At 40.4% G+C, this 23,319-nt stretch overlaps 2 protein-coding genes across 5 annotated transcripts in view; both read left to right on the top strand.

Annotated features, from left to right (window-relative positions):
- The first annotated feature begins 9 nt into the window (after positions 1-9).
- Positions 10-5,062, top strand: qtrt1 (queuine tRNA-ribosyltransferase 1). Its single transcript, XM_003441973.4, has 9 exons — positions 10-373; positions 493-561; positions 674-812; positions 926-1,120; positions 2,670-2,808; positions 3,120-3,195; positions 3,294-3,403; positions 3,734-3,818; positions 4,532-5,062. The coding sequence occupies exons 1-9, from the start codon at positions 95-97 to the stop codon at positions 4,682-4,684; spliced, it is 1,245 nt and encodes a 414-aa protein (XP_003442021.1). The 5' UTR covers positions 10-94; the 3' UTR covers positions 4,685-5,062.
- A 31-nt stretch (positions 5,063-5,093) lies between these two features.
- Positions 5,094-23,319, top strand: part of kcnt2b (potassium sodium-activated channel subfamily T member 2b) — a 43,987-nt gene continuing 25,761 nt past the window's right edge. Inside the window, exons 1-4 of one of the 4 annotated variants that reach the window (XM_005468685.4) lie at positions 5,094-5,640; positions 6,712-6,905; positions 22,330-22,409; positions 23,126-23,228. In XM_005468685.4, coding sequence (XP_005468742.1) covers positions 6,817-6,905; positions 22,330-22,409; positions 23,126-23,228 — 272 coding nt within the window. In that variant the 5' untranslated portion in view covers positions 5,094-5,640; positions 6,712-6,816. Of the gene's footprint in view, positions 5,641-6,233; positions 6,906-22,329; positions 22,410-23,125; positions 23,229-23,319 lie in introns of those variants that run through there. The other 3 variants (XM_013269562.3, XM_013269565.3, XM_019357846.2) reach the window with 3 other exon arrangements.

Below are 23,319 nucleotides of genomic sequence, written 5' to 3'. Positions count from 1 at the left end.
TGGACGTCTTAAGGCTCAAATCACATAATTAATTTTTAATTGGTCGTCACGATTGTCAGTTGGAGGTCCGTTCATGTCACGTGATCAGTAAAACATGGCTGCCCCCATAGAGTGTGGAGCTAATACAGAAACTATAGAGAACAACATGTCCCTAAAGAAAGCTTTGTCTCCTCTCTCTCTGCGAATTGTTGCTGAATGCCCAGTAACTAAAGCGAGAGCCTGTGATTTAATACTGCCTCATAGCACCGTCAGTACCCCGGTTTTCATGCCCGTCGGGACTCAGGGGACCCTGAAGGGAATCACTGTGGATCAGCTGGAAGATCTGGGATGTCAGATTTGCCTTGGAAACACATACCACCTTGGAATGAGACCGGTATGCAGGTTTGCTATAACGCAAATTTAATTTTTATCTCGTGTTTTACTGGGCATAAACCATTTGTTGACGATTTCATGTCAGTTTTCTTGTGTAAATGTCTTTTCTGCTGCCTAAAGGGTCCTGATTTGATTGAGAAAGCCAATGGTTTGCATGGGTTCATGAACTGGAAGAGAAATCTTTTAACTGTGAGTTTAACTTCACATTTTATTTGTCATACGTGGGTGACAAATAAAAGTACAACACGTGGCTGGAAATCTTTGTCTTAAAAACCACGCGTTTCTTTTTCTTTGCTCACAGGACAGTGGGGGGTTTCAGATGGTGTCTCTCGTCGAGCTCTCCGAAGTTACGGAGGAAGGAGTCAAGTTCAGGTCCCCCTACGACTGCAAAGAAATCTTACTAAGTCCTGAGAAGTCTATCAGCATACAGAACAGTCTGGGTCAGCAAGGAGTAAAATAACTGACTCAGCGTTAACCATCAGATACTCTGAGCTTTTGTCAGTATTTCTGTGGCTGACGGACAGCACCTTCATGTTTCTTTGTGTTCTTCCAGGGTCAGACATCATGATGCAGCTGGATGACGTGGTCAGCAGTACTGTGACAGGACCACGGGTAGAAGAGGCCATGCATAGATCCGTTCGCTGGCTGGACCGCTGCATAGCAGCCAATAAAAATCGAGACAAACAAAACCTCTTTGCCATCATTCAGGGAGGATTGAATGCAGAGCTGCGCAAGGCCTGTCTAGATGGTAAAAAACAAACAGAGGCTGATGCTTACACTGAGATTCCTTTAATGATAAATATATTTTGGCTGATGTGCTTTACAAACACACATTGATATAAAGGCTGAAATTTGACTGTTAAGTCCTTTAAGATCCCCCGTTTGGGATCAGATTGATCTAAAATTGGCAGGCATGCTGGAAGAAAAGCACACAGGGAAATGTTCTTGCTTTTTGATGGTACTATCTTATATATTCAGACAGTATGTTAGTTAGGTTAAAGTGGGGGAATTATTAGTTTTGTTTATCACAAACTATCAGTGAAATGTGAAGATGCTGATGCATCCTCACCACTGTCTGCTCAGCTGATGTGCCCTCTGCTACATGTGCTGCAGAGGATATGTGCTGAGTAACAGCTTCTCGAATAAAAAAAAAAAAAGCCATATTAGACATACGTGGGGTGAGCTAAAATTTGGCACTTTTTGTGGCACTATTCACTGTATTTTTCCAGCATTTTAGAGCTGAAATAACTTAAATGCAGAATATAGTCACATTAAATTCTCCGGGCTGAAAAAACACACTTGGGCTGTGTTTTAAAAAAATCAATTTTACACCCATTCAAATGTCAGAAGTCAAAATCAAATCTCATCTTTTTTCAGCTTGTTTTTTTGTTTTTTTATAACCTGCTTTTGAGCATCAATATCAGAGAGACATAACCGTTTCAACACCACAGTGTCCCCAGTTTACAAGTTAATCTTGGTAACCCTGGGTTTTTTATGTGTTTTCTAATAATTCACTGGAGAAAACATCAAAAAGCACATTTTTGTAAACTGCACAGGGTTATATTATTACATGAGATGGGTGTCTGGTCAAAACAAGTTACAGTAAATACATTTACCTACATTTGATACCATTTTATAGCCGTGATTTATTCTTTGTCAAATTTTCTAACGTCTTAAAAAATCTGTGTATCCACCAATATTTACTTTAAGAGCCTAAAAACTGGGAAAACATTTTTTTTGGAATAGCTTCATAACACATACCAAGTTTTTGTTGTTTTTTTTTTTTTTTTTACAAGGAAATTTGTTGCTTCTAAGGAGCTCAGGTGGGAGGCACTTACTGGATTTTCTTTCTTTTTTTTCCATGGACTTACATGACTGTATGCTGATGACCACTAGATCTATTATGTGCTGATACTGGTCAAAATTAACAGGCAATTAACATGAGTGGGTCTCCAGTAACTAATCTTGCTTTTTCTTTTTCTTCATGTACCGATATTGAAAATCAAGCTGAATAATTTCATCATTTTTCCATCTTATTTATGGAGGATGAAAACATGCTAAAATGCCTTGATCCCTTTTTCCTTTTACACTTATTTCAGTAAGTGGAAAAGTGGCAGCATTAACTAGAAAGTTTACATGGTTCAGTCTATTGAGGAAGCATATGTGAATCAAAGATATCAGGGCGTGGTGAGGAACTAATCCGAGTTATTTAAAGGGCCATGCAGTTTGGAAAGGACATCAGAATTCAAGATAAAGGATCAGACTTTCACTTAAGATATTGTTTTGTCTTCCTGTAGAAATGACTAAGCGTGACGTTCCTGGTTTTGCCATTGGTGGACTGAGTGGAGGAGAAGAGAAGGATGACTTCTGGCGGATGGTGACACTAAGCACTGATCACCTGCCTCGGGAAAAGCCCCGCTATCTCATGGGTGTAGGGTATGTTTACTGGTTTCACTGAAATCCATCATGGTAACCTGGTTGTTTACCTCCTGAGCCTGGTTCTGCTGGAGGTTTCTTCCTGTTAAAAGGGAGTTTTTCCTTCCCACTGTCTCCAAAGTGCTTACTCATAGGGGGTCATATGATTGTTGGGTTTTTCTCTGTATGTAATATTGTAGGGTCTACCTTACAATATAAAGCGCCTTGAGGCAACAGTTGTTGTGATATGGCGCTGTATAAATAAAATTGAATTGAATATTGGCTGTGGTACATTTAACCATGTAATAAATTCACATGGTCATGTGTTGTAGGTATGCTGTGGATCTGGTGGTATGCGTCGCCCTGGGATGTGATATGTTTGACTGCGTTTTCCCAACACGCACTGCGGTAATCCGTCTTTACCTTCTGAGAAATCGCATTAGGATCCACGACTGACTTCAGATGTATTTCATTCTGTTCTGACAGTCATGGTTCTTTTCTCTCAGAGGTTTGGCTCAGCCTTGGTGCCCTGGGGAACTCTCCAAGTGAAACATAAGCAGTATGCCAAAGACTTCAAGCCCATAGACCCAGACTGCCAGTGTCCTACCTGCAAGAAGTAAGTCAGTTTACCAAAGCATTTTCTTTACTGTGACAGAAATTGAAGCCTAGGAAGTTCTTTTTAGTGCCTTAGAACATCCCATTTAGCCAGCTGGCTCTTATTCTACCTATCTGTTTCATTTTATATTTATTTGTTTTGAGAAAATTAAATCTAGATAATAACATATCTTTGAAGACTAGCAAAAATAAGTCCTTTGGCATCACTTGGTCTAAAATGTCCTGCAGACAAAAGCAGAGTGTTGTGTGAAAGGAGGAAGCTCAAAATCTGGGTAGGTGGGGGGTTTATTCAGCACTTCGGTGTAAATAATATCTGCATTTCCTCTTTCAGGCACAGTCGAGCTTACCTGCATGCTCTGTTTAAGAGTGACACTGCAGCCATGCATCACATCACTATCCACAACATTGCCTACCAGGTCAGTTTGAGCAAAATCTTCTATGACTGACAAAGTACAGGTTTCTTTATTTTATTCTGATAGTTTTCTCATGATTCAAAGCAGGCAACATACTAAAAAGGCACATGCATGGAATAAATCTGACGATTAATCAGTTTACTATTCTCCTGTATCTGCCATCGTCACTCAATAAGCCTGACACCATATTGTTCATAGTATATTTCTCTGGGAGAAATATGAGGAAAAACGTCTATCTTTTCAAATTTATGTGACATGACGATACCCTCTCTCAGTGATGGCTATTAAATCCTTCAGTATGGTTTGTATGGCAGGGGCACAACTCGTTTTGTTGCTTTGACATAATCAGAAGCACAAAAAGCCGCATATTCTGACAGATGTGTCGCCAAAATGGGTGTTAGGAAATTGTAACCAGTATAATCCAATCGATTATGCATCCTATTTGTTTGCTAGTTCTTCTTTTCTTTTTAAGCCACTTGTATGGTGGTTCTGGAGTGTCCAGGAGTGATGGTTGACCATCGGACGGTCACTCTATGTTTGATCCAGAGTTTAATGCCTCATTAACTTTTTAATGGATTGCTGCAAAACATTAACATACTACCTCAGAGGACACTGACCTGTAGCTGACCTTGTGCACAGCAAAAGATCATTTCCCACTGCAGATCAATAATAATCGCATTATTTTTCCTCAGTTCATCAATCATTTGTCTTTGCAGCTCACGCTGATGCGCTCTGTGAGAGAGAGCATTGTGGAAGGCCGCTTCCCTCAGTTCATACGGACGTTCATGAAGCGACTGTTTCCTTCTGGTGACCAGTACCCCAGCTGGGCTGTGGATGCTTTAGCTTCTGTTAACGTGACTTTGGACTAGAAGCTGGGAGATGACTGTTTGCTATTCATCTCAACTGACAGATTTTATATTGTTTTAAATGACTTTTTTTATGGCTGATTGTTTTCTACTCTTTGTCTGTATTTGTATATGAATTGCTTGTTTTGTTGGCGGTGAGGAGAATGACTTTTGATCTACAGGAATAAAGCCCGATTGTCTCTTGCAACAGGCTGCTTTACGCAGCCTCTGCAGATTGTCCTCAGAGTACACATTATGGTAATGTTAGACTGAATGCAGTTTAAATGAGGTTTGAAACACATGAACTATTTCCTCTGATATCCGCAGACAGTTTTGTGTTGTTACCATGGCTACACAGCCAGGCTCACCCACTTGAAATTAAATATTTTGCCTTCCTGTCAACCTCTTTAATGTTTTAATGGCTAAGCGTATTACAGAGGTACCTTCTTTTTTCCTTTTTACCAAAGGCAGAGTAATAGTCGATGTGTATATATTCTGAGCTTTTAACTTTAATCTTAACAGACAAATTGTTGTCAGCTGTTTGCAAAGATGAAGATTGCTTCCTGATTGGCCACCAGAGGGCGAAATGGATGCAACTACAGCAGGCTTACGACAAACCTGAATATGTTTGTGCAAGTTTCCTAATTGGGGATAAAGTTAATCTGTCTGGATACGCAAAATAACAAACATTTACATTTAGATGACTCATTTGAATGGACAAACGCACTGACGCCAACATGCTTACGATCCAAGCCCAACATCGATCAAATCAACCTCAGCTGGCAGTAAACCTTTTGACGCTTTGGTTTTGTGTGGAGCCCACGGAGGGGCTGCTTTATCAATATTAATCCACGAAAGTTAATTTGAATAACACCTGTTGTCTGCGGCTTTGGGTCAACAGGCCTCTTAAGGACCGCATTTGAATTTCATCACCTCTTCTGTTGTGACCAAGAGCTTCTACAAGATTAAACCCCTGAGAGGTGAAGTGTGAAAGTAAAATATAGCACAGATGTTTGAGTACTGATTGAAACTGTAAAACGGTAATTTGCAAGTTTTTATTCCCTTAATTGCACATGTGTATTGATTATGTACATTAAGGGAGGATGCAGAATTCAAATTGTGGCCTGGATTTTCATTTTTATTTATTTATTTATTTTTAAAGTCTGTGATTAATTGTGTGGGGGGTTTTTTTTTCGTTTTGTATCTTCTGCTTTGATTGGGTATTTTGAATACACTTAGCATATGTATACATAGTAAGAGAGCAGCAGCACTCAGAGCTCATTTGGCAAGCCGTGCAGAATCGTGTTAAGTGTCTGGAAATGAATATGCACGACCAAAGCCTTGCGCTAAATAAATTGGACGCGCTCTCATGTATTTTTAAAGCAAAGCAATTCCTAACATGACAAACACGTCTCCTGATTGAAAACCACCAACAGCTGATATTTATGAAAAGAATAATACTGAAGAAAAATGTGGAAAACTATAGCGCCGAAATAGACTCACGACTGAGATCCGCGCTGGTCTCCACAGTGCAGTAGATATTTCTAGGCATCACGTGTGCGTATGTGTAACAGTTTTCTTATTATTATCGTGGGTTACAGAGATCATTATCGTTCACAGTGTTGAGCAGATGTGGACGGAGAGAGAGCTTATTGCTAATTGAAAATCATATTAAGATCACAGTTTTTGTCGATGTTTATTTTTGGTTAGACTGAGGGGAGGGGAAAAAAGTGGCAACAGCGCACTTCTCCCCGACGTTTCTTTACACATTTGCAGTCAGTGCGTCCATGTGGAGCTCAGGCAGGGAGGATGCTGGTGTTAAAGAGAGACAACCAGTTGCTCTCCAGCTGTCACAGAAAAGTGGAGCCACCCCTACCCACTGACGGATGAACATCTTCGACCTGTTGCCTCAGTGTGAAGAAAAGTAGAGCTGCATTGTGACGGGTGGCAGAAAAGAGATTTTTATTTTTATTTTTTTTTTGAAGAAGGACGAATACGGTACCATGAGGTGTATCAATGTGTTCGTTGCTGATTTATGTTCTGAATAGCAGAAGGAAGAGGAACGGAGTTGGCTTTGGAGGAGACCACCTCCTCGCTGTGGAGGTGCGGTTTGCGGTGGTATTTGTCTCTGTCTCTGGGTTTTGAGGAGGGGGACCATGGTCGAACTGGAGAAGGAGGTGCTCCCGCTGCCCCCTCGGTACCGGTTCCGAGACCTGTTGCTCGGGGACTGGCAGAGCGACGACAGGTATGAATGCAGCTGCTTGTAGCGTTTACGCACGGCGCACCGAATCCGTTGCGCATCAGTACAACATCAGAACATTATATCACTGTGTCTAGAAAGTACTCATTTCTTTTGCACCGCCATCAAATCACTCTGATCTCAACGGATCAGGCGCATGAATGTGTCGGAGAATTTTATGGTCAGCTTTGCAGTTCTGTTTAAAGGGCGCTGCTGCAACAGGTTTTCTCGTCTCCCTGTGTGCGCAGAGGCGACCGTTGATAATACTGTTAAGACAATACAGGCAATATGAAAGCATAAAAGAAAACATATTTTAAAAGACACCGTAATCTTAAGTTGTTTTTTTCTTTTCATACAAGAGGCGCGTTTGTGCAAATCTACACATATAAATTGTTACAAAAAAATCATTTGATGGAATTCAAATGAGAAGAAATAAAGAACAGTTGCAGCAAGGGATGCCTACATTGGGCTATTCCCTTTTTATGCATCTCCTAAAGCCCTCGTTTCTGAGATTTACAGTGAAACATCTTCCACCTGGGTAAGCAGTTTCAAATGGTCTCCCTCAGTAACTAGCAATTAACCTTTGCTTACTCTCCAGTAGATTTGATGTGCTATATATGATATGCATTGCTTAATTCTACAATTTCATTATGCTGGCTAATGGAAAAGCTTAACCTCAATCGTGCCTGTATTTCTTGTTGCTATGTGGAATTGAGGCCCAAAAACCCTTACGTGTGGGCTTGTGTGGGTGTTTCAAATCACATTATTGGGGAAAGTTGTTATTAAAATCACGGAGGACACGATCAGTCCATACTTAAGCATTGCCTGGATTTATAACTTATATGTTTGGTCTTCTGTGGCCCTGACCTCTTAGGGGCTCTTATTCTGAACAGCTGGAGTCTAAATAGGCCTGTTCTCTCTGGTCCCAGCCTTCTGTAATTTGTCAGCCATTGCCCTAGGACAAATGTTTCAGTGCAGTGTGACCTCAGTCACCAGATTAGAGAGGTTATGATGCTTGTTTCTTAGAAGTCCATGAGACATGAGAGGACCCTTTTATAGGTCTGATACCTCACCTTCTATAGGAGAAGGGGGGAAAACAAAACAGCCAATGACAATGCAGTAGATAATTTAACCAAAATGAATCTTTCAAAAGCCAAATTAGTATACAGCTGAAGTGTGGATGTGAATAATTTGGTTGGAAGGGCTGCTGAGACAGTTGGAGAGGACTGTGTGTATGCTGGTGCCACAGATGTGCTGTAATAACTCGCGAACACATGATGTTGATTAGTGTTTCAGGGATATCCTTTAAGTGCCTTGGAAGACACACAGGTACTGATTAATGGTGTGTGTACTGTGCATGTTATTTTGTCATTTGTCAGAGCTCTAGTGTCTGGCACACACACAAGCACTAGCTGTTTACCCACTGCCTAGATAATGAGCTTTTGTAAACAAAAAATACCTCCAATGTCTGTTTTTGCCACGCTTCATAGATTTCTCTTAGCATCCGCACGGATGAGGCCGTCTTACACAGACGTTCAGAAACGAAAGAGCAGTCGAGTGGAGGGTCAGCATGCTGATCTCAGTTCCTCGTTGGGAGCAAAGCGAGTCATATGATTGATAGTGACATCAAGTTTAATTACAGCTACATCACACAGAGTTTTCCTGCTGTAGGCCATAAATCTATAGAAGTAGCCTTAGTCTGCACAAATACCCCAAATAAATAAACAGACACTTCCCTTGGGCTCAGGTGCACAGATAGCTCTGTACAGTATGACCACATCCCCTAACTCCAACATATTTTCTCACATCAAAATGTCAGTGTGTGTATGCATAACTTATCTCCTTGACACATATGGTACAGTGTGCTCTGGAAAAACGTGCATTACTGAGCCCTTTATTCCCTCTTCTGTCACCCTCCACTGGCCTTTCCCCGTCCTCCTCTCTTCTGTTTGCATCGCTCTAAGTGTGTGTTTACATGTGTGCATTTGTGTGTGTCCATACATCTCCCTCATTTCACATTTCTCCCATCCCTCTCAGTTCTGATTGAAGTGCCTTCAATACCGTGTAGCCCCCGCCCCCCTCCCCAGACTGCTCCTGTAACTCAGTCGAATAGATTTTGCCGTAGCCACCGAAAGGTCCTTAAGTTAAGAATTTCTAGCAGGCTTTTAAAGATGGGAATCGATTTAATAATTTATTTCACGCACAGGGATCTGATCTTTCGACTATACATTTATCGGTGTGGTGCACGACTCCTTTTTTGTCTACCCCTGCTGGTCCTTCAGTTCACTTCATGTTCAGTTCACTTAAACTGCAAACATACCAGATTTTGTCTTGACAATTCAGCAGTGGCTGCATTTTCCTTTTCTCAAATTGGAACAAGCAGTTATTAAAACTGGCTCAGAATTAAGTCCAAGACAGAATTTGAATAGGGGGTCGGCTGTTGAAATTTTAGTCGCAGCAGCCAATTATTGTTAGCTCTGTCGCTCCCATAACTCCAAACTTAAATCAAGATTGTTTCTGGTGACTGATCAATACTTAAATGTGGGTCATTTTGTTGTTTGTGTCAGGAGCGAAGACGTAAAACCATTTTATTGCCACTCTTCTGTTTATATGGTTACCATTTATATTTTTTGGCAGTGAGTCAGAGGCTTCTGTTTAGAGGAAATGCCAGATGACTAAACAATTAAATACAGATCTTTTGCAGGCTGGTAAGGATTTTGCCAGAGTAAGGAGCTGTCTGGTTTTTGCTTGAAATTAATCGAGTCCTGTAACTGATTAATTCATGACATGGTTATTAGCACTAATCAAAGATTTACAAAAGGCTATGATTCTTTCACCCAAAATGATATGCATTATTATTCTAACATTTATTATACATTTTGAAAATACATTTTGCTGCATTGCAGAGCAATACTTTTTTTCCTCAAAGTTGCTAAAATGGCCAGCATAGAAGCACACATAACTATTACACTTCTCCACTTCTATAATTAATTTGTTAAAGGTGAATTAAATACAACAGTCTCCTCTGCTCCACAATAGAATTCCTCAGTGGGAGCTTATGTCTGAGTCCAGGATTACCATACAAATGACAGGCTTTTGTCCTTAAAACAATTTCTTATTGGCTGTCGCCTCCACATCTTCTCTTGCTTAATCTCCGTCTCAGTCTGCTCTCCTTTCTCCCCGTGTCCCTATTCCCTTTTCTTCTCTCTTAATTCTTCCTGTCAAGTCTTAATCTAGTAAGGCCAACGTGGCGCATGATCCATCAATACTGTCAATATTCATGTTCCAGTTAATTTTACTGTCCTTTGATTTGGCACTAAGGTGGATTCCAGAGTCCTTTAGTGTGTCTTTCAGAACCCCTGTAAGATTCATTCATATCTTTCATAACTCAGATTATAAAGCTGATGACTATCTCTGTCCAGAACTGTGGAATCACAGATGTATTGTGCATCATGGGTATCTCGCAGAGCCAGAACTGACATAAAGCAGGTTCTTGGCAATAGATGGCTTTTATGATAAACAGTCACTTGAAAAAGTGATATCTATCAAATTTATGCCTGGATGAGAGAAAAGAGGTGAAGAGGGAGCAGGCACAACTCATCACCTCATTTAGGAATCCTGTACGTGTCTGCACATTTATTTCTGGAAAATATGTAAAGTGAACTTAGAAACACTTTGTTAATGGAAAGTAATTGGCGGGGGAGTTGGGGGGGGGGGGTCTGAATTGTTAATGGAAAGCTTGGAACATAAAGTGAAGTGAGCTAATAAAACTAAAGCATCGGGGCTCATGAATGCCTCTTCCTATTAATTAAAAAGGTGTTCCGTAAATGACACTCTAATTAATATAGGAGAACAGGATGGGTTGCATGTGGTACGAAGACAGAACTATTTCAGAACAAATGACGGGGTATGGTTGGGGAAACGCAGGGTGTATATGCAGTCTGAGCATAATTCTGCTGGAAACAATATTTTGAACATGAGCCACTGCTCTCTTTGTGACAAGGCTGTCTACACAACAGGGAAGATGTTACCTAAGGCAGAGTGAGAGACATGAGAGACATTTCATTTTGGTTGCAGTGTCATAGTTTATCACAGTCACATTTTAGTTTCTTTTTCTTTTTTGTTACTGTAGCAACCCCACATATATATGTGTGTGCATATATGTATGTATATATACAGAACCTGTCAGCATGGATTCTGGTACAGTGGTCAGTTAGTGTCAGCTTCAAGCCGGTGTTCCTCAACACCAAGTTGCAACTTTACTGATAAAACACTGAGTGGGATTTATTAGAAACTACCTCTAGAATTTGGAGTGGAGAGGATGGAATGGCCTCCCTGCAGGTCTGACCTCAACCCCTCTGAACACTTGTGGGATCAGCTTGGGCATGCTGTTCATGCCAGAATGACCAACACACCCACACTGGCTGACTTGGAACAATGCACTTTAAAGAATGGGATGCCATCCCACATCAGTGTGTGACCAAGCTGATGAGCAGCATGAGAAGGCGGTGCCAGGCTGTTGTGGCAGTGTATGGTTCGTCCACATGCTGCTGAGGCCCCTGTTTCTTAAATGAAGAAATTGTTAAATTACCAATATGCCGTATTTCTCCAGACTTCAAACATCCAATCCAATAAATGACACAAAACAAGAGATAATAGTATAATAAGCTGTTTGCCATTGGCAGAGAAGATTTGGCAAGTTTTTTGCAAAATTTGGAAACAGACTTTCCAATGATATGATGGGTATATACATATATATACATAATATGCATCGCGTAGCAGCAAAGTCAAAGCAGTTGTGAATGTAAATATGGTCAAGATGACCTGCTGATGTTCAAAGTGAACCTAAAAATGGGCAAGAAAGATGATTTGGGTCATTTAAGTCACTTTGAATGTGGTATTATTGTTGGTGCCTATTGGCCTGGTCTGAGTATCTCCAAAACTGCTGAACTTTTGGGAATCTTCAGCAGAAGAGCATCTCTGGATTAAACCTTAAATGGGCTAAAGCAACAGAAGACCACACTGGATGGCACTTATGACAGCTGAGAACAAGAAATGAATGACCCAATTCCAACTGGCTCACCAAAGTTGTCAACAGAAATTGAAAAATACTTTACCTGTTCTGATGAGTCTTGGTGCAAAGAACATTAAAAAAAATGGATGTATGTTGCCTTCTATCAACAGTTTCAGGCTGTTGGTTCCCTTTTCTGATTACAGTCTGGCCTTCATCTAATGGCTGCTTCAAGCAGGGTAAGGTGTCATGTCGCTAAACCATCAAACTGGTTTCTTGAACGTGACATTGAGGTCACTGTACTTAAATGGCTTCCACAGTCACCAGAGCTCAGTCTAACAGAGCACCTCTGGGATGTGGCGAAACACGACATTCACATCATGGATGTGCAGCCAACAAATCTGCAGCGGCTGTGTGAGGCTATTGAGCCAATATAGACCAAAATCTCAGAGCAACATTTCCAGCACCTTGTTGAATGTGTGCCATGAAGAATTAAGGCAGCTCTGAAGGCGAAAGGAGGTTCAAGATCTGCCTATTAGTGGTTAATTTCAAATTAATTTCTAATCCTTATTCTCCTTTAAAAATCCCCTCTCACACCTTCAAATATTACACTGTCATATTAAAATGAAAGCAGTTTTGGATCTATAGATGCTTATAAACAGAGCTAGACCTCAAAACCACTTTTTTGATTTCTTCCTAGATGTAAAAGGAATATAGTAACATAGTAATCATATAGTAATTAAAGAGGCAGTTTCTGCTCTGGCTTATTGTATTTGATATGCATTTTTTAACACTATAGAAATAAAGTGATGGCAGTTTCTCTTATGGTCATCTAGATTCATGGTTATTTGTTTTTATTTGATTTTATTTTTTCCCCACCGCTGGGGCTTAATAACCACGAGATTGAATTCCCTAACCAGCCTTTCAGTTTGAGATGAGCGCTGTCAACACTTAAGTGCCTTCCTGCTGTGGATGCTAACACAGCCATAGAGCTGACTAGCATGTGCCTGACCGCTTCTGGGCTCTTGCCGTGTTTGGATGTTGCTGGAAGGTCCCATGGCATCAGAGTGGGGGCATCGAGCTGCTGTGCTACACTATTGTGGGAGATCACAAACGCAGTTGTCCACTGATTGAAGCTCCCCTATTCCCAAACTGTGTTAGCTTAATACACCTCAGGAGTTATCTTTCAAATCCAAGAAGCCCCAGGGACACCAGGGACAGTAAAGAGAGATGATTCCTCTCATGTTTCACTCTTCTTTGCATCTCACGTCATCTTCAAAGTGGTTATTTGGCAATAAAAAAGATGAATATCTTATGTTGACATAATCAAATGCTAAATGTCTGAGCATATCTGAAACTAAAGTAATCTTAAGAGACTTGGGAGATCGGATGGCATTGCGTGATTTTTAATGACTTGCATCAATTCAGCCTATATTTTGTTTCATGATAAGAGAAATTAATGTCTCTCTTTTTTTTTCTTTTTTTTTCTTTTTTTTAGTGAGGAAATAGTGCCAAGGCAGAGGAGGTACATTTCTCTAAATTCAACCTTTAAAATGAACCATCATGTTCTGTTCTTCCTTCAGGTGAACAAAACAGACTGCATCTATGTGTCAGCAGATCCTTCTTTAAGCAATAAGCAGCAGATGATAATTTCAGGAAAGGGTGAGGTAAGATGAGAACACTTGGAAGCAGCGGTGGACGATGGCTGAATCATGCATACAGATAATATGTGGCAAATTTTAATCAGTGGGAAACCAGAGTTTGCTCAGGAAATGATTAAGACCAAAGACTCCAGTACCCATTTTCTTATTGTCAGTATGCTTTAAAATACCTTGCACATTTCTTGTAAACGATGGCCCCTTTGTTCCTGCTGTTCTTTGTCCAGGCAAATGTCTACTGGCAGAATCAGCCATGGCACTGAAATGTGTGGATTCTTTTTCCCTCAGTTCCAGAGTGAAAACCAAACAATAAAAAAGGCAACACTTTTAAACCTCGGTCATAATTGAGTGATAATTAAAGCGTAGCTTTTTGTTCATTGGAGTGGTAAAATCAATTTCACAACAGCTATGATTGGTATTTAAAAAGGGGGCAAAAAGGAAACGGCTGCATCTTTCATGTCACTCCTAAGTCGGCGCCATCTCTTGCATTGAGGTCTTAGAGGAAAAAATATACCTTTAACCACAAGAAATGGATTTTCATTTAGCAAGGATATGGACACACATTCTCATTCCGTTCTCTTCTGTATTCTTTTTCACCTCACTTCAAAATTGTCAAACACATGTAATGGCTGCGTATCTGGGTCAGGGACAGGCTGTCCCGCCAGCCATTGGTTGGAGCAGAAGCAGAGTACACCTCGCCTCTTGTAAAATGTTACAGCAAACGAAAGACGATGCGCAATCTATTTGTTTCTTGTTGTCTTCTCATTCATCGTCTGTGTGCTTTATGATTACAAAATCGCCCCTGTTTAGCCATTAACCCATTCAAGAAACCAAATAATAAACATCAAATATGTTTAAGCATGTTTCTTTCAATCAATGAGAACACCTTCCTTAAAAACATTTACGCTGTATGTGTGCGCTGCTCTCCTCCTTTTAGAGATTAAAAGCATTTTATTGATTGTAGCACTACTTCTGCACGTCTTAGAGGTTTCGGGAATGAATGCCATGACAGTTTTAAACCTCTTCAGTTATATGAAATTTAATTCACGAAATCAAGTTCTTTTTTTGTCAAATCAGAAATGCTCTGTTCTTTTGATGGACAGTGCAGGGTTATTTTCCAGCATGTTCTGGATTAGTGATACATAAGAAAGACTTAGTGAGCTTGTGTAAACACAGTCCTCTAGTTTTACTGCTGTCGCTGATAGCAAGAGACAAACAAGGCTTCTGAATAAAAATGTATGGGATAATAAATGTGAAATGATGGCTGTTATGGCCCGCACTTGCCCCCAAAAAGCTGCATAACAGCCAAGCCTGTAAATATCAAGCCAATCGTGTTGCTGCGCTATGAAACACAAGCACAGTCTGGAGGATCTGCTGCCAGCGTTTCGGTGCCAGACACCACGGGACACCTCCAGAGGTTCCTCATCTATTGCCCAACAGGTCAGAGCTTTTTTGGAGGCTTTGATGTTTTGGCTGATCTGTGTAAATGTCACCTGCGTTTGGAAGTGCTTCAGGACTATTAATTGTCTGCCAGGACGATCATTTGCTCTTTGCTTAGCAGTGTAGTTTTATCTGATGGACTCAATTTGGACTGATCAAAGTAAATCAACTGTATTTATTAAATACCTCATGGGGAGAAAAAAAAGTGTAATTAAAGGATGCATTTGTGGCCTGAATGGATGCACAAGCTATAACCTTTGTAAGTGTTTTTAGTAAGAGTCGTTCAGGTAAAATAATCAGCAGGTGGCACCTGTAGTTTAGCAGCTTACTTGGTTTTTTAGCCATAATGTGTCTGAATTATGCTTATGCCAGTAAAGCTAAATTGAATTGGACTGGATTGAAAAACCCAGTTCCAAAAAAGAAGGGGGAAAAAAACCCATCGCTGACCTTTTACCCAGCAGACATCTTGGCTTATCACTGTAGGGAAAGCACAGGTGGAATTAACAATGGCTCAGTTCACTTTAGCGTCCCACTAACTATGGCAGCACGCATAAAAGCAGCACCTCCACTAAGTAGAATGGAGCCATCAATAACACACCCGAGCATCCCTGCTGTGACACGAGGACGGAGCAGCCGAGGCTGCCAAATAAGAAATCCTGCTTCCACAGAGTCGATCTTAAGCAACGTCAGGTGCTTGTAATGTGCCGCAAAGCTGGATTAACTCAAGCCGACTGGCACAAATGTCCACGGGCTCTGTCCTCTTACAGGCCTGTAAAATACAAAAGGTTTTTATTCATTCGTGTACATAAAAAGTATTAACTTAGCAGGAGTATTATCACTGCCATTGAAAGTGATCATTATTTACTCGTTTAATTCATGCGGAGATCGGAGTCTGCTGTGAAAAGGTGTGACTCAGTCTCTCGTGTGTGCTGGTGGCCATAGTCCTTACAGTAGGGAGAAAAAATGTGGTATAATAAGAATGATTATAATCACTGGAACATTAACTTAACAATTTGAGGAAAAATTTGACTGTGGGGGGAAAAAAAAGTCTGTGAACTACGAATATCTAGTTTCCACCCTTCCACCCATTGCTTTAATGACAGCTTGTTCTCAGTCTGGTGGGACTCCACAACATGAGATAACCCATGTTATCCCAGCATGAGCTCTCATTGTTCTGGAAAGCTCTTTCCTTTTTATACTTATTTAACCTTTTTTCAAGCAGGAAAATGGGACTCTTGAGGTTTCAAAGCTCTTCTGCAAAACTCAGCAGCCATTCACGGGCTACTGGCTGGAGCCTCTCTGGGGATTTCTTAAAGCTTTATTATTACAAAACTGAAATCTATACTTTCTTTTTTAATCCAAAGCACAATCCACTGTATTACTTATCATCCTGGTGTCACTCAGTCATTTTAAGTAAACATTATTTGCTTACTTATTTGAAATTCTGTCAATAAAGGTTATGAGCACAATCTCTGACAAAGGGCAGTCCTGGATGAAACTAGCAATTAGTCTGACTTTTTTTCATTGTGCAGGGACTGAACAAACAACTGAAATTAGCCAAAGCTAAACATACACTACAGGCAGCTCTAGCACACAGTTGCCTCATGCAATGCTCAGGGCATGTTGGCATGTGACAAGAGGAGCAAATAGTTGCAGTCGTCCTGTCTGAGTTTTCAAACAGATTTTCCAGTCGAGCGTTGGTCGGTCACTTTAGCAGGTGGATGTTTCCTCACTGCTGCTCGGTTTGGGGCTTGCAATGTAGCAGCATCAGCTCGTCTATTCTCTGACTGTTTCAGGTAGCCTTGGTGATGTCTCCAATATTCTAATAACTTCCAGTCTGGGAGATTCCCCATCCAGATAATAAATGCAGCAATGGAGTTTTTCTTCTTTAAAATGACTGGCAGACTACTTCAATCCTTGATACTGTCCGATGTTTTACTTTAAGATTAACTTTATATAAGGTAGATGTGCATTCTATACACACTATATAATCAGCCAATCACATGACAACATCTTAATCTCCTGAGGCCTATAGACATGCTCAAGACAGCCTGCTAATATTCAAACAAAGTCAATTTAAGTAACTTTGAATGCAGCATGTTTTTTGGTGCCAGGTGAACTGTTATAAAGATTTCAGAAACTGCTGATTTATGCGGAAGTTCCTACACAACCATCTCTAGGATTTACAGAGAATGAGTCTAAAATAGAGATAATATAAAGTATATATAATAAAGTATACAGAACAGCATCTCTGAATGCACAACACACTGAAGCATATGGGCTACAACAGCATAAGACCACACCCAGTGCCAGTCTTTCAGCTAAGAACAGGAAACTGAAGCTCCAATTCACAAAAGTGGTCATCAAAATTGGAAAAACGTTTTCAGGTCTGAATGAATTATGACCACATCATGACATGTTATTCCAACAGAATAACATGAAATCATCTCTAATTGGTGATGGCCTCTACAGTCACCAGAGCTCAATCCAGCAGACCACCTTTGGGATGTGTTGCAATGGGTAAATGCACAGTGTATGGTAGTAGAACGGGAGATTCTAATCATGGATGTGCAGCAGTTGTGTGGTGCTACATGTCAATATGGGGAAAAAATATCTGATGAATGTTTCCAGCATCTTGCTGAATCTGTGCTAAGAGAAAAGGAGGTTCAAACGGTTACTATCATGGTGTACCTAATAAAGTGTCGGGCGAGTGTATAAATGTCATTACTTGTTATTGACTTTCATTGCAGGCAGCTAGTGTAATTTTTTTTACGTGTATTCCAATGAAGAACTCCCCCTCTCTTGTATTAAAGCACATTTTAATATTTTCTTTGGATTTAATTTTCCAAAGTCATCCTCTTTTCATTCATTAAACATAACAAGCTTTGATTTCCCTGATAGAATCTTTGCCTCGATTACTTTATTTTCCTGCTTGTTCTCTGTCACTGGTATGACTATTATTTCAGAGTTTTAGTGTGGAGGTCGTAATGAGCCGATGTTGTGCTGCTTTGTGCGCATAGATTTGGGTTTCTTTAGTCACTTCCACTGTGTCATTAGACGGCCAATGCTGTGTCATTATGGAGCTCAGGCATGGGTGGAAGCAGCAGGAGAACGAGGTTCAGCTCTCTTTCTCTCTCTCTCTCTCTCTGTTTCTCAGAGATCCTCCTCCGCATGTCCCCTTCTGTCTGTCTGTCCATCTGTCTGCGTCTGTTTAACTACATTTATCTGTCTGTATTTTAGTCCTCCCTCTCTCCCTCTGCCTCCCTGTCACACACGTCCATGCAAATGTGAAATCTCTCCAGGCTCGTTTTTGTTATGCTTCTTTATTCACGTGCTCTTGTTTCCAGCTGTTAAAGCTGTTAGTTTTACTTTGCTAAACTCCAAAAGATAATCTTCGCTGGTTGTAAATAATTAGCTTGATCAATCAACGTTACTGAATGAGCGTCAGAGCAGAGAGTGAGAGGAGAGGACCTCTATGGGAGTTTCTCCCTCGTGGTGAATCTCGCTGTTCCCCAGTTCAGTGACATATGTTATTTTCTGCACAACATGAGCCAAACCAGTTTTTCCCCCACAATTATCTAATCGTTTATTTTCATTTCACTTTTTTAGAAGGCCTTGGGGCGGGAAGGAGGCTATTGCCCAGGGGTATCATCGTGATGTGATTGCTTGTCTTTTGTTTTGAAATAATGCTCTTTATGAGTTTTTAATGTGTTTTTCTCCTCCACCTTCCCCTTAGATTAAAGTTCCCGACTTTCAATCTATCCTACGGCTCAAGTCTTTATTGGGCTATATTTCCACTTTACTTTTCATCCTCTATTGTACACTCAAGTGGAAAAGCTTCTGCTTAGAGAAATACATCAAGGCTAGAATGACCTCTGAAATTATCCTCTTCTCGTCTCACAAAATATGAAGAGGCTTTGAGGACTTTCTGGAATGAATAAATACTCAGATGGCAGGATTTAAGAACGTATGTCACCTAAATTGTCCTAAGACAAGAACAAACAGGCGATAAAAATGTTTTGGCGCAGGAGAGCAAAACACTGTCACCATCAGATCTTAAAGTGCAGCCTGAGATGTATGTGGTTGTAAAAGGCCAGATAAGTTCAAGGGAAAGTAAACATTTAAGTGTTTACCTTTTTTGTTATGAGGATGATAACCAGGAACTTGGCACAGTGGAGCTTTTCAGAAGAAGCCCCACTCAAGAGTGTAAGAGGAGCTGATGTTTACTAGAATATAGTACATCTTTAGCTGTAGTCAGAAAGGCTACTTTTGAAACATGAAAGTAATTCAAAAAGTATCTTAGATGCTGTTTGACCAAATTTAATTAACCCGTGTCTGATGTTTAGGTCCAATGAACCTGTTTTCATTGTTTACCAAAAAAAAATTATACAATTTATTACCATTTTTATCCTCAGACTTCTTGTTTTTGGCTCATTTCCTGTGACAAACAAAAAAAGTAAAACTCTTTCAATGACTTCACACACACACTGACACTACACGTGTGGTTTTCGGGACTATACCGATTCCGTGTACCTTTGTCCACATTCAGTCCTCCTTCTACATGGCCTGTTGTATGTCTGCAGAAACCATCTGTAGCTTGTCACGCTTTGTCCCAGCTGCATATGGTGGTGGGACATAATAAATAAATAGCTTTGCCTGAGTTGTTACTTATCCATCAGTATTTATCATTTATTCATTGTTGGGACTGATGTGTAATATGGCATGAACTTGATTCACTTCTAATTAATTTCAAAGAAATAAACTTCAGTAGTGTTGAGAACCCTTCCTTTAATTATACTTGCTCAAGAGCGGATTTTTTTCCTACCTGTCAGGATGGTTAGGTTAGGATTATTTTTTCATTTTCTAATACATTTTATCAAAAAAAAAAAAAAAAAAAGAACAGCACTTTTATTCATAAATGTTATCTAACTGAGGCAAATTGCAAATATTAACCACTAATAAAATAAACATCTGTTAGGTTTTTTTTTTTTTTTTTGTTAACATAAATTGTTGTTAATGGGTGTATTGATTTAATAACACGATAATGCAGTGGGTCCACCAGACCTGCCAACACTAGCTAAGTAACAGTAACATGAACGCCACACAGTTGAAGAAAAAACTGTTGGGGAAATACTAAAAGTGACCCTTAAAAAATGGCAAAGTGCCGATATAAAACTTTAACCACAAATAATGTTATAATAGAATAGAATGCCTTTTATTGTCACTAAACACATGTACAGCTGAATTATCCAGTCCAACACTTTATAGTAGCCATTGTTAATAATGTGGAATGTGTTATGTTAATTACACTTTAATTACACTTTATAATAGATTTGTAAATATAAATTTACATTTCTTAACTAATTATTAGTTACTTGCTGACCTTTGGATTGTTTTTCCAGTCACTGCCAATCAGGGGGAAAAAATAATATACTCTGAAAACTGGTTACATATTTTTATCCAGATTGGTTCTTTCATTTTTGTCGTAAATATGGAGTTAGGGTACTTTTTTCATGATGACACGCGCCTCCCAGAGTTTTAAAGAGAGTGTAAGTTGGCTGATGGTTGTAGCGGCGGTGTACATCATAAAATTCTAGATAGCAGTTAATGTACTTTTTTTTACATACTAATTAGTTTCATTTTCACTCACCATTTAGATTTACAAACTAAAACAACTTGTCTGGGGTTTAGGAAAAAGACTGTGATGCTCAAGTGGACCCAGTAGATTGAAATATGATGCCAACAGTGTCGTGCCCAAGTGTCCACCTTTGAGGAGTTGGAAAGGATACTTTTATAATATAGTAAAACCTTTACTAGAAAACTACAAGAGCATTGTAATCATTAACAAATACACAGTGTTGAACTCTCACTACATAATATTGTAAATTGTAACATTACTAATGAAGAGTAAACATGTTATAATTTGTAAAACTAACTGTTGACTAAAGTTTAATTAACTAACTACACTGAGTTTGACTCTACTGGGGGGAGACAGTATCCATATTGCAAACAATAAGGTGCCGTTGCACATCTCTGGGCTTTCGCGAGCCCGTGCTCATCTGGATTTTTATTATTTTCGTGTGTTTTTCATCATGTGTGTGAAAGCATTATTGTCAGCAATCTGCTCAGAGCGCAGGGAGCCGTCGACAAGTTGCAGCGGGGCCATCAGCTCCGGTGGCTGAACACTTTCCACAAGTGTGTGTTTGCTCACATGTGCTCATAAGAGAGGCAAGGAAAAAGACACTGAATTCTGCGTTGCCATAGTAACAGAGACGACAATTACTAACCCCCCCACCCCACCCCAACAAGCCTCCTCTCCCCCTCCTTGCTTGGAAGGTGTGTAGTTTCATCTTGATTTGTGTGCACCTCATGGTGGTATAACGTCACTCTGGAACCCCGGGAAGGCTCCCCCACCACCTCTTCAACCACCGCCACCAATGCCGTCACCTCTTCCTGCAGACAGGAGAATAGACTGCAGTTGTTCTGCCTCTCTTTCATCTGCCTGTGTTGTGTGAGACCACCGGCGTGCCGGGCCTGGTGTTTTTTTATCCTCGACCTGAGTCATCCACTCTTCCCTCCATAGGATGAAAGGGGAGCTACTGAGAATTCTCCCCCGAGGTGGTCAGACAGGAAATACAGTCTATGTGTGACGGTGCCTGATTATGTGTCTGTACACATGTAAGAGCTGTCTGAAGAGTGGCTCTTCATCATATCTCTCCACAAGAATCCATGTCAGATGGCCACATGAATGGTCTAATAATGACCCAGTTGCAGGTGTGTGTTTCAGGTCCATGTGTGTACAGTAATGTGTGTGCGTGCGGGCCCCTCTAACAGGAGGGTGCCAGAATGAAAAGGGAGAAAGAGCAGTAATTATGGCCTCCCATGTTCAGCAGAAACATCAGAGGGAAGTAATTTGTTGCTCTATATTTAATCAGTGGAGATAACGAGAGTGACTGCAGCTGTCTGGGCCTATGGGCAGGCAGACAAGCACGAACACCATTTCCTCCAAAACCCATTAGTCTTTAATGCAGCAGTCCACAGCATCTTATTTACATACTTTTCCGTGGTCACATAATCATTATCACCCTTTCAATGTCGAATTTGTTCAATTGTGTCATTTTTCTTCATCACCTTTACCCTCTTTTATCTCGTAGCACTTCACTCACTTCCTCTCTTCTGTCTCATGACTTGACTCCAGCTATTTTATTTCCTCAGTCACCTGGAGCAGTTTCCTAGTACTTTTCCTCTGGGTTCTCTTGAACCATCATTATCTCCATTTGCCTATTACTGACTCTGCCCATCTCTCCATCACCTCTCTTAGGGTGCAGGTGGAGTTTTATGTGAACGAGAACACTTTTAAGGAGCGCCTCAAGCTGTTCTTCATCAAAAACCAAAGATCCAGTAAGTTGCCCGTGTTCGGGATCGCGCTTTCCCTGGTTGAGTGAATTTCTTGTCTGCTGTCTTCATTTCTAAACCAGTTGTTCAGGTGAATACGTGTTTCGTTTTAATGTGTGGTGTGCTGCCATTCTTGCTCTGCATTTCATCACCAGTTATTCAACTTGTCCACTCTCTGTGCCTGCTTAAATGTCTGTGTAGCGGGTTTGATTATCAATGTGTTCATTTGCAAGGATGGTGTACAGTAATATTAATATTTCTACTGAATGCACAAGTTGCTTTTTGGGGGGGAGGTAATTGGCTTATTGTGAATTATCAATGGGTTATATACTAGTTAGACACGCGTGCACTTCAGCTACATTAGGCCAAGCACTGTTAGTTAGCCATGGCCAGAAATGGACATTGAAAAGATGAGATGAATCAACTTTCAGAAGGGCTTGCAAGCTTTCTGGTAGTGATAATTAGTGGTATATGAAATACTCCTAGTTGCCCAGAGGATTTATTCCTTAAGAATTTGTGTCATGTCTTCATTGAAGCTTTAATCATAACAGATTCAAAGAGCACTGCACTGCTTAAAAGAATCCCCGCAGAGCTTTATTCGGTGTCACATTTTTAAATCATGCATTAAGGTTATGGATAGCATTGAATAAATTGTATCTCCATAAATTCTGCCATATTGGTGTTGTCTTTGACTCGCTGGCTATTTCTTTTTCGAACTGCAGGTCTGCGAGTGCGAATGTTCAACTTTTCTCTAAAAGTGCTGAGCTGCCTCCTCTACATCGTCCGAGTCCTGCTGGACAACCCGCAAGAGCAAAGACAGGACTGGTGAGCAAAATGGCGTCAACGATGGCTCAGCTGGGTAAAACAAGGCTCTCTGATAGCAGGAGCAAAAGCAACAAGTCAATAGAGGGGACAG

Source organism: Oreochromis niloticus, linkage group LG4 (assembly GCF_001858045.2).
Source record: "Oreochromis niloticus isolate F11D_XX linkage group LG4, O_niloticus_UMD_NMBU, whole genome shotgun sequence".
NCBI lineage: Eukaryota > Metazoa > Chordata > Actinopteri > Cichliformes > Cichlidae > Oreochromis > Oreochromis niloticus.
Note: the sequence above shows the minus strand (reverse complement) of the source record. Positions and strands in the feature narration are given on the sequence as shown.

What these genes read in the sequence shown, in the direction of transcription:
- qtrt1 (XM_003441973.4), top strand. Translation starts at nt 95, where the DNA reads ATGGCTGCCCCCATAGAGTGTGGAGCTAATACAGAAACTATAGAGAAC. An exon ending in CGCTATCTCATGGGTGTAGG is followed by an intron (nt 2,809 to 3,119) that starts GTATGTTTACTG and finishes CATGTGTTGTAG; the next exon opens with GTATGCTGTGGATCTGGTGG. An exon ending in TTTTCCCAACACGCACTGCG is followed by an intron (nt 3,196 to 3,293) that starts GTAATCCGTCTT and finishes CTTTTCTCTCAG; the next exon opens with AGGTTTGGCTCAGCCTTGGT.